Raw genomic sequence first — 11,800 nt, 5'->3', positions numbered from 1 at the left:
TAGGGTTTAGAATTTTTTCACAATTTCATTATTTTCAATTTTAAATAGAGATAATAAGCAACAGGAAAGAATATGACACATAGAAAATTGTCAAAGTTACTGTTAAGCACCTCAAATTTTGTTCAGGACAGTTATTGTCAGTTTAGAATGTAAATTGAAAATTCTGCTTCATATATATTGAAAGTGTACCAACTTGGGTAGTGTCACGTTAGTGTTTTAAAAGCTAATCACTGTGCAAGTTTGAACATTATCAATCTATAGACTATGCAATTTAAAAAACCTGTGCATAGTGACCTGGTTACAATGGCAACCAGCCTTCCTTAATACTCTGTACAGTGTCCTCGAAACTAGCAAGTAGGCAAGAAGCTGGATCTTATCTTTTAGCTGCTAGCAAAGATGCATCAAAATTTATCCAGTAGATTTGTGGACATATGAAAGACCGACAATAAATTGGTACATCCGCTGCCCCCAAACTTCTTTGCAGAGGTTTTATAATAGCTGGTCTCTATGAGGTTAGAATATCTTACTTCATAAAATATTGTTTCTCCGTAAGGCAGCCTTCATTGCAAGTGATAAACAAATGAACTTTGTTCAGAACCAAATGACAGATAAACTTTGTTAACTCTAAAATTTGTATGACAGAAAATGACAAAGCTCCATTCAAAGAAATTGTGTAAAGTGTACATAACAAATGTACATGTATATGTATATAGTTTTCATTATTACTTTATGGTTATATAATCAATTTTTGTTCTCAATATTGAGTTTTGTTGAGCAATTAAATTTAGGAGTTAACAAGGTTCAACTGTCGTATTTTGTGTTTTTCCGCTAAAACATCTATCTCACCCAGGACTGATATTTACTGCAATTTTGCACTTGTTAATTAGACTATAATTTCATCTAATAAATAAAGAAGTTATGTGCGATATATTGTGTCCTGGGTTAGACATTTTGGTGGAAAAATTGAATCGGGATCAATTCACAGAAACACAGATGGACATATTTTAATCTTTCTTTATTGCATTATATTTTCCAACAGTTCAAAAACCAATTATTAAATACACATACAAAGACAACTCTACTTGATTCTCAAGTATGAAATTTGTTGCTTCAGTAGCCAGTTATATAGTTACATTGATCATTGGCTCAATATGTAGCATAATAATAGTTTGTTTTTTCACACAAGTATATATATGTACATACACTCAAATATATAAGTCATTATCACTCTCCTGAATGTGACATTGAATAAAGACCAAACACACATTTGCATATATGATAGAGTATATAACAACAAAATAAATTAATTCATATTATGAAAAAAAATAGAGTTGACAACTTACACAATACCAATCAAATTACAAATTTATGAAAAAAATTATACAGTTTATTGTAGAGGTTACGTTTACTGTAGGTAACCAAGTATCAAATAAAATACATTAAATTTTTTTTTCTGAACACTGATGAGATCCGTTTTGCAGTAACTTCTCATTTCTGGACAATAGTACACTGTACTTAAGACTGAGTTTTTCTGACTGATCGTTTTATAATTAAATTGAAATTTCAGCTTCACATTCTCATTATTTAATGTCAAGTTATGTCAACCATATCAAAATAAATATTAGATTTATATAGATTTACAAACAAACTACAGGCGGTTATAATAGCAATGTAAATGCACGAAGCATATATTGAAGTGATTTTATTTACATTTGTATCAGGCTTTTTCACTAATTTGTTCTTATTTCTATCACCAAAATGTCATTTCCCTAAAGATTCTCCTTAGATTGCAGAGGTAGCCTTGTGGACTTAAATTGCATATAGCGAATACCAGTGTTAATAGCTTTCACAATTTCCTTAAAGTTTCCCTCGTTTGGTCCATAGCATCCCTGAACACACTGTTCGATGGCTTTCATACGTCTTGGGGAGAGTGCCTTCTTGCCCTTCCTGCCTTTGTAGTTCCTGCCAATTAACTCCTGGTCATCAAAGAGGGCTTGGGTTAAAGTCCATCCAAAATTCCCAACCGAGCAGGAAGACACACGGGCACTGGTCACAACGGAGCTATGTACGCGGATTTCCATACCTTCTGCAATGTCTTTCATGTCGCGTGCACAAGAAATTTCATACAGCCTCCCCTCTGAAGAATCCAGCCGTGTTGGTGGCAGTACTCTGATGGGTGGTCCAGTAGGTGTCTCTGGAGTTGTTGAAGGAGTGTTTGGTGGTGGCGCCACAGGTGTTGCTGATTGTGGTAGTGATGGGGGCGATAGTGGTGATGACGATGAGGATGGTGATTCTGTTGCTGATGGAAGTACTTGTGGAGCAAGATGTGTTACAGGGGTTGCAGTTAGTATTGGATCCGATAAGTTCTGAAACATTGTGTCCACCTCAAAATCCAAAACTGTAGGGACAAGATTCCGTACGAGTCTGTGAGTTGGCTGTACACTCTCGTCGTTCATTTCAGTGAGGAAGGAAATGATGGTGTTCAACTTCCTCTCGATTGCTTCAAGTCGACCGTCATCTGCTGAATAGTTTACGGAACACTGAACTGCAGTTGTTGATGTCTCCGGTCCTTTTACGAGATGTCGAACATCATCATCAGGTCCAATAATAACAACACTGTCTGTCTGTGAGCCACAGGATTTCAACCCCTTGGAAAAGTCTCTGGTCTGTAAGAATATTAAATCAATTTCGTCATTTGAAAGTCCTTCCAAGAAAAATGGTGTACGTTTTGGTTCACAATTATTGGGGTTTGGTTCTGCTGATCCCTCATATAGAACAGTTATTTTCCTATTATTTAGACCCTGCAATCCAAAAATACAAGCTTGTAGTTTTTTTGTTTTTTTTTTAAAGTGCCCATTATTTTTCTGTTCAGTTTATCTTAACCAGAGACCCATGGGAACATAATGATAACAGAGAAATTTTATCAGCAAATTATGAGATAGAGTGATATCCAATTTCATATGGAAAGAGTCATTTTGTTTCTAAATCTATCCCTAAAACATGCTATGTATAATAAGAAACCAAACATAACCCACACTGAAAATTAGAAACAGGACCAGTACATAAAATGTTTACACATGGAGAATGAACTAAGGCCGTATATACAAGCCTAAATTGTTTAAATTAAAGTATGGAGCGTCCTCAGATCTGGGAAGACATCAGAGTAGGAAGGGTTTCTATTACACAATATTGTTTGTATGTCAAAGAAAAACAGTTACTGAACAGCTGTTTTACTACCTACCTCTTTTGTGCCACTGTTTTGTACAGCCTTGTGTGAAGCTTCTGCAACCTGCAATAACAAATGAAAAATAAGTATCCAAGCTTTTTACCTTCTTTAATGAACCATAGTGAAACTCAAAAATGTTTCAGTAAAATCTAGCCCAATAACGCATAACTAGAAATGTGTCTGTTAGACATTAGTGCTCATGAACCACTTCCTAAAAACCTAATTACCTCTACATGTACATGCATCTATAAAGCCGGTGCTATGGGATATTTTGCATACATGTACAAATTTAACACATAATAATCGATAGTTACACCTAGGAACTTAACTGCTGTTGAAATTATATACGATTCAACTGAAAACAAAAGTAGACCTTTCTAGCCATCAATGTGTGATGTATACAGTTTCCTTACAAGAATATGAGTAATGATAATGGGCACATCACATAATAAATATCAGTAGCCTCATTCATTACAGAAAAGTGTCAAACCTTGTTATGCTGTGATAAATTAATTTAACAAAGTGTGATAAACATATCCTACCTCTGCTACTGTGTCAAGATCTTCTAGGACTAGATTTGCTGTATTGTCATCTACTGCATCAACCTGAATTAAGAAAGATCTTGTTAAAACAACATTTTTGGAAGTTAGATACATGCTTTAATTCATTAACCTTTGCTTTTAAACCCAAGATACTTAACTTAGGTAACTTCCAAAAAGTGAGAGTTATTCAAAAACAACTAGAAACATCAAACGCCAACAAATAGAATTATTTTACATGTTATGTTTTATGATCCTACACGCACAGGTTACAATGAACAGTCATCATAATTATACTATTATAATGTATAATGACAAAATTGCTATTGGGCAATGTTTTACATTATAATTTTCACAAATCTCGATGTTTGCATCAATCCATTTAATTATGCACCACAATCCAGTGATTGAAAAAAATTATGATAAAATTAACTTCAAAATATGCATGACGTTGCTATTACCTGAATGTAGGACTTATCGAAGGTTAATTGTAATTTACTCAACATTGATAGTTAATTGTAATTTACTCAACATTTCTTTGGTTTCTCAAAATCAGTGCTTAAAATGTCAATAATTCATTAGTTTGTAGCACATACCTCTGATTCATCAGTGCCAAGTACAGCTATATTTCCCTCTGTCTGGTCTGGTGCAGCAATCACAGTCACATCCTAATTAAGTAGGAAAGTTAACATTCAATCCAAATATGTATATACTGTAAGCTGACATCCAGCTTTCGGCTGATTAAAAAATACTTATATTATCACTTTTTCTCTTATTTCAAAGTTTGGGTCGGAAGAAGTTTTTCAGGGTAAACTTTGAAGCTGCACACTGTTTAGATCTAATCATGTCATCTTTTCTTACAATGAATCATCAAAGATATTTTAATGCTGGGATTTCGAGATACCAAATTGATGTGGGTTAAAAGCAATTTACAAATTACCATCTGGTGATTATGATGTCTTGAAACAAATGCCGAGCATTCATGTTATAATCACCAGATGGTGCGACTAATTAACGGTAAATTTAACTTTATCTATGTCTTTTTGGGATCTCAAAACTCCATTATATTAAAGTAAGTGAATGGAAAATGTACATCGTGATATGTAATGTGTTTTTATCCAGTATAGTACATGTTTTTTTCCTATTGAATACTAAGCTTGTTATTTATTTTTAAATCCTTTCTTTGCAAATGACACATTTGAAACACTATGTCATGTGACCCACCACGCATTAGGACTCATACAGGTGTATAAGTAATTATTACTAAATTTCCAAAAGGTAATGATTTACTCTTCACTTTTGAATTGCTTTATGACTGACATTGACTTTTCACGATACCTTTTTTTTTCAAAAACGTGTATGCATTTCTTAATAATCTGTATTGGAATTAAAGTAAATACTACCGGTAAGTTGTAAGTACAATGTACATTTAATACAGTAGCTGGTGTCTTTAGAAAAAAAGTGTGCCTATTACAAAGTAAAATTCTTATACTAGATATTAAGAATGGTAGTTATGATTGTTTTAAGTAAAATTAATGCACTATTAATTGAAATTCTTAATAATGTATACAAAATTGTGACAGAGTCAATTCTGTACTGAACTGTACATAAACTTAAATTGTGGACACTTACCTCTTCATCATCGTCAGAAGGCCAGACTGACAAATATCCCCCAAACTCCCCCTTCTCCTTTGCCTCATCCAGTGCTTTGGAACGGTTGGAGTTTGACCACTCGTCTTCAAACTTGTTCAGCTTGACCTTAGAATCTATAACAAGAAAAATGTTTTATATACAGTATGAAACAATCTCACATTTTGAAACATTTAATGACTACAATGAGAGGGAAAATGTGTATACAATATGACATTGTTACTTTACAATAATTCAGTAAAAGAATAGAAAATAACTAATCCTAGTTTAATCTGACTGAATATACAGATATAAAAGGGAAACAAAGAGCTGGTACCACGACATTAACTTCATTGATCTAACAGTCTACAAAGCCCATTAATAAAGCTACATCCTGAAGTTAAAACAATGAATTTCTTTACCACGGACAATTATAAACGTGCTTCAAACATAAAACAGGACAAGACATGCTTGTTACATGTAAATATACATGTAACGATGATGTAACAACATTAATGACTGCAAAATGTATGGGACACATTTAATATCAAAAGTTTTGAGTTTGAGGCAAATTAAAATAAACAATAAGAAATTAGAAAATTTCTCAATTTACTATTAACAGTCGAGTTATATCTTCTCAAAAGTTTGTAACATTATTTCCTGGTTATCACAGTTATCCAACAAGATTTACCTACCAGAAAACTCCAAAACCTCTACTTTATAGACATCCTTTCCGAGATGAAATTCTATCTGTTTTCCTTTGGTAATCCTGCCTTTGCTCCTAAGCTTCTTGCTATCTACCACTGCTGTACAACCATCAAGGTCAAAAAGAACCAATGCATACATGGGTGTACGGTTTTCCATGCCTGTAAAATTTGAAATGAGAATTTGTGAGATTTTTAGTAAAATAATAACAATAGTGTACATTTTAACAATGTTTTTTTTTGCTCAAATTTGAATATGTTTAAACAAGTCTATTTACAGTATTCTTAACATGTGAAGAATAGATGTATAAAATTACTATCTCTTGGGTCTGTATACAATTTAGCAGGATTAGATAGGGGGAATATGGGGTCTTGTGAGTCTTTTGGGGCGAAGAATTGAAGAAATGTAGCAGAATTGATCTGGACCAATCGTCGGTGATGCAGTACTTTCTGAGAAAAAATAGTGGTAGCAATCTTAAACTATCAAAATTCAAGATAGCAACCTGTCAACCATCTTGTTGACTGATCGATCCCAAAGGTCAGTATGCACATCTAGGGCCCAAGGGGAAATTACATATGAAATTTGAGAATGTACCCTTCAATACTTTCTGAGAAATAGAGATCACAAACTTGTAACTATCAAAATCCAAGATGGCTGCCTGCCGGCCATCTTGTTGAGCGATTTGTTTCAAAATGCAAGGGCCCTTAAGGCCCCTACATATGAAATTTGAGAAAAATCCGTTCAGCACTTTCTGAGAAATAGCGATAACAAGAATCATTAACACACAGAGGACGGACAATGGAAGAAAGGCGATTTGAATAGCTCACCATCTGATGATGGTGGGCTAAAAAGATATTAACTTCTGCATGATTTTCTTGGTCTTCACTAAGGCTTGTCCACTTGCCCGTTACCAGAATGAGACTAAATGCTGATAGACCAGTGATAATTTCTGTTTCTTTGTAAATTTACAAATTGAATGTATTTCTATAGTCAAACTTTGTAGTGCCTCATCCCAACATGTCACAGGCCCAATATCAGGTCTCTAGGCCTCCTGGTTATCAAGAAAAAGTTTAAAGATTTAAGCCTATTTGACCCCTGTGACCTTGAATGAAGGTCAAGGTCATTCATTTGAACAAACTTAATAGTCCTTCATCCCAGCATGCCACATATCAGGTCTCTAGGCCTCTTGGTTATCAAAGAGAAGTCGTGTAAAGATTTAAGCCTATTTGACCCCTGTGACCTTGAATGAAGGTCAAGGTCATTCATTTGAACAAACTTGGGAGTCATAAATTCCAGCATGCCACAAAATTGTCTTCTAGGCCTCTTGGTTATCAAAGAGAAGTCGTGTAAAGATTTAAGCCTATTTGACCCCTGTGACCTTGAATGAAGGTCAAGGTCATTCATTTGAACAAACTTGGGAGTCATAAATTCCAGCATGCCACAAAATTGTCTTCATTAAATAAACCACACCACTTTTTAAACAAGAGGCCCAGAGGGCCTGTATCGCTCACCTGGTTTGTAATACTAAGTAATGTTCTAAATACAGGTTCATTGTTTCTTTTCTGAAGGAATTCGAATATTTAACTCTAATTCCCCTATTGGCCCCCGGGGGGTGAGAGCCAAAATTTATACAAGTTCTGTTCCCCTTCCCCCATGGATGTTTGTGGCAAAAATTTGGTCACAATCCATGCAGAACTCTATGACAAGTAGCGATTTAAAGGAAATGTTGACAGACAGACGGACGACGGACGCCGACGGATGCCGCGCCATGACATAAGCTCACCGGCCCTTCGGGCCAGGTGAACTAAAAACTGAAGACCTATTACTCTTTTAAATACTGTTTACAAAATTGCATCTGGTGTTATCTCTCATATAATTCCTTAAGTACTAGATCAATATTAATAAATGAAGATCAAACAGTTTTCTTATCAGGACGCTATATTGGAGAAAATACACGAACCCTTTATGAGGTTATGTGTTATGCAGAAGATTTAATCATTCCAGGTATGATACTCTTGATAGACTTTGAAAAAGCTTTCAATTCTGTTTCGTGGTAATTTATTGATAATGTGTTAAATCATTTCCATTTCGGGGTTGGTATTAGAAAATGGGTCAAAACATTACATGATAACATATTGTCTCTAGTAAATCAAGGTGGAAATCTTTTTACCCGTCTCTATCCAGTGCGGTTGTCCTCAGGGGGATCCGATTGCTCCATACATTTTTATACTTTGCGTCGAAATATTAGCTGCTAGAATTTGGCCAAATATCGAAATAAAAGGTATCCAAATTGATAATGTATACATCTTGAACTTACAATACGCTGATGATACCGACCTATTACTAGACGGATCCGAGAGATCATTAAGGGAGTTAATAAATTAACTAAACAATTTTGCTAAGATATCAGGACTAAATGTAAAGACCAGCAAAACATAGGTAGTATGGATAGGAAGCAAAAAGTACAGAAAAGAAAAGTTTTTTCTAGAATATAACCTTTTATGGGGTAGAAATTAATTCAGCTTTTAAGGAATTAAGTTTTCGGTCAATTTAAGTAAGATTACCAAAATGAATTTTGATAAAAAAAATGGAAAATTAAAGTCAATTTAATACTTAACATGTGGAAAAGACGCAGACTAACTCCAATAGGAAGAATCAACATAATTTAATCTTTACTTATTTCTCAGCTTAATTACTTATTTATCACCGTACCAAACCCATCAGACAAGCTTCATTCAAATTTAAACTCTCTCCTATTTGAATTTCTATGGGATAGTAAATCTCATAAAATTAAAAAAGATGTTAATATTCAGAACTATAAGGAAGGGGGACTGAAAATGATCGATGTGAAAACCTTCATAGACTCTCTTAAACTAGGTTGGATAAGGAGAACTTTGTATTCTACAGGAAAGTAGAAATCACTATTCATTATTGTATAAATATGGATAAAATGGGGAAATAAATATATTAAACTTTGCCTATCCAACTGCCAAAACAGGTTTTGGAAAGATGTTCTCCAAAGTGTTTTTAAGTTAAATAATTCCCCAATATCTATCCAAACTAGATATAAACAAGAATCTATATTGAAAACAACATTTCGGTATAATGCAGTTATTAAAGTCGGAAATAAATGTATATTTTATCAAAACAAGTTCAATGCTGGAGTAATTACCCTCAATGACATTATTAAGAATCCTGGCAGCTTAACCTTTTTCACTTTCAATGAGTTTTCAAATACTTTTTTAACTAATTTTCTAGTTTCAAGGTCTTGTGTCTACAGCAAAAAATTTACTTCGAAAAATTGATGTACAATTGCATTTGGAGACACTCTTTCTACCCGCTATACCACTTGAATTCCATATTTTCTTTAAGAATAAAAAAGGGTCTAAAGATTTTTATAACTGTTTGATTACTGAGGCTGAGTATGTGTGTTTATTTTGCATGTATGTGTATTATATAGGCTTATCTGTGCCATCTTAATATATGCAAAAAAAAATGAAAAATAAAACAATTATAAAAAAAATTGTCTTGAATTTTTCACATTAGTATTTTCTATTGAATTACAAAAAATCCAATGTATGGACAATACGTATCGTCGATTGTCTCAGTGTGTTGTCAAACGTATCGTATCAGTATATCAGACCTTTCAATACTCAGCCATGAGATAGCCTAAACCAACGTGCGTTTTAAAATCATTTGTTGTATTGTCAAATTGTGTATTGAATCGCTTCCGGTTAAGTTGGAGCTTTCAACTACAATACATGTAAACTGTCACCTTCCACACATAATGCCTTTCACTTATATCGTTTGATTTTTTTTCAGTGATGTTTAGACCCCGAGTAAACATTATGACTACACATGTACAAAGTAGGACTACATTCCGTCTGCAGCTCCCGGTCTTTTCTAAAATGAAAAAAGAGAGTTCCAAACCATCTGTGTTAATAAGATGCTTTATGGTCCATATCGTGTATTGAAGCGTCCAAGTGATAAGGCCTAGCTCGAATGTCAAAACTAGGTGAAATGACTGCATATGCATTTTAATGTAGGCCTAATTGTGAAGGTAACATTCGCACAAAAAGTATAGGAAATTTTGTTGAAGAGTACAGCAACAAATCAGATAATGACATTTTCCTGTATTGCATGTTGTTTTCTTTGATATTTTGTGAAATGCAAAGTTTGTGGCCGTAAACTGAAAATTTATTTCAATACATTAAAGCAAGAAAGATGGGTATAAAGGGACGTATATATGATGTTTGACGTTCGTACATACATCGATAGTCAAAAACATGGTTGTTCGTTTTTTTACTACATATCATCAGAAACATATATATATATGTATATATGTTTCTGATATCATGTAGGGCCTATAGTATGTTTTTTATCGTTTTTTTGGGGTTTTTTTTATCTAGAGCTCTAAAACGTCTAAAAATGGTCTTGGGGCACTCTGGTGGGTCCATGATTATATAATCTGTAACTAATTCTCATATCTCTGTGATCAAGGCCGCAAAGGCTAAAGCCATGTTTGGACTCTTTAGAAAATCTAATAAAATTAAATATTGAAACCATGCTTCATCTTTTTGATAAATACATGTATATGTAGAAAGTATCTTTAACTATGGTTGTGAAGCATGGGGCTCGTCAAAAGCAAATGACATTGAAAAGGTTCATATTCATTGTTAAAATAATCAATTCTATGAATTTACTGTGAGTTGGGACGATACTCACTTGAATATTACAGGAAATTTAGACTGATTAAATATTGGTTTATAAATTAATTGATTCGCAAAATTGCACCATAAACCATATGAATTTTTGAGAAATAGTGACATAAGGAATTGTTTAAATTTGGTCACTTCTGTTAAAATGAACTTTATTCACTTGGTCCAATCGATATAATAATATATTTTATTAGAAGAGTACGTGTCACACATTTCTTCAAACATACAATAAAATATATACCTGTAGATACATCGATATAGCTATAATCAGCCATGCCTTAAATTTGCTTTGATGGTTAGTACCTGGACGCGGTTGTTATTTACCTGTACGCAAGTTATTTACCTGTACGCAATTAAACCTCATTCATCGAACTCACCTGTAACTGTAGCAGGCGGGCAATTTGTTATTTTGCGGACTAAATCGGGTATTTGCTATTGTCTTACTTTCATTTGAACGGGCATCCGTTAAAATGGATTGTAGGCCTATTGTGATTTGAATAATGGAAAGCCGTGCATCTATGTTTTGGGTTTTTATTGACACCTCCATTTAAAAAGAAGTTGCGAAAGCGAAAGGAAATAAGATATCTCTGTTAATACCAAAGTATATACAAATGTATATATAACATTATTTAGAAATATATATATATATATAATGTCGCATGCATGTCAAATAAGTTGACTTATTGGGCAACAAAAAATGGTTCTTAGAACTATTTTCAAGTAAATTTGTGTAATCTTTGAAAAATTATTCCAGTCAAATACTATTACTTACTTATTACGGAATCGTGGCATGTACAGTACATATGTAACAATATTCAATTTCAAAAACTGTTACATTGTACGTGTTTGTATCGTAATGGAGTAATTAAACTTCAAGTCTGAAATCAGAACACGCTATCTCTATATATATTTGTGCTTATTTTTGTGATTTCACTCTTACAAGTGACACTAAGATGCATGTAGAAATTGTAGTGTTACTGTAC

At 33.5% G+C, this 11,800-nt stretch overlaps 1 protein-coding gene across 2 annotated transcripts; it reads right to left on the bottom strand.

Annotated features, from left to right (window-relative positions):
• Positions 1–1,002: 1,002 nt before the first annotated feature.
• On the bottom strand, positions 1,003–11,414 carry LOC138311868 (uncharacterized). Of its 2 annotated transcripts, none has more exons than XM_069253023.1 (7): positions 8,270–11,414; positions 6,090–6,260; positions 5,398–5,531; positions 4,362–4,433; positions 3,769–3,831; positions 3,242–3,289; positions 1,003–2,801 (listed from the first exon to the last, which is right to left on the bottom strand). In XM_069253023.1, the coding sequence occupies exons 2-7, from the start codon at positions 6,256–6,258 to the stop codon at positions 1,770–1,772; spliced, it is 1,518 nt and encodes a 505-aa protein (XP_069109124.1). In that variant the 5' UTR covers positions 6,259–6,260; positions 8,270–11,414; the 3' UTR covers positions 1,003–1,769. The 2 variants fall into 2 exon arrangements, with proteins under 2 accessions (XP_069109124.1, XP_069109125.1); XM_069253024.1 differs by having other exon boundaries at positions 1,003–2,666; positions 8,270–11,413.
• Positions 11,415–11,800: the final 386 nt, after the last annotated feature.

Source organism: Argopecten irradians, unplaced genomic scaffold, assembly GCF_041381155.1.
Source record: "Argopecten irradians isolate NY unplaced genomic scaffold, Ai_NY scaffold_0140, whole genome shotgun sequence".
Classification (NCBI taxonomy): Eukaryota; Metazoa; Mollusca; class Bivalvia; order Pectinida; family Pectinidae; genus Argopecten; species Argopecten irradians.
Note: the sequence above shows the minus strand (reverse complement) of the source record. Positions and strands in the feature narration are given on the sequence as shown.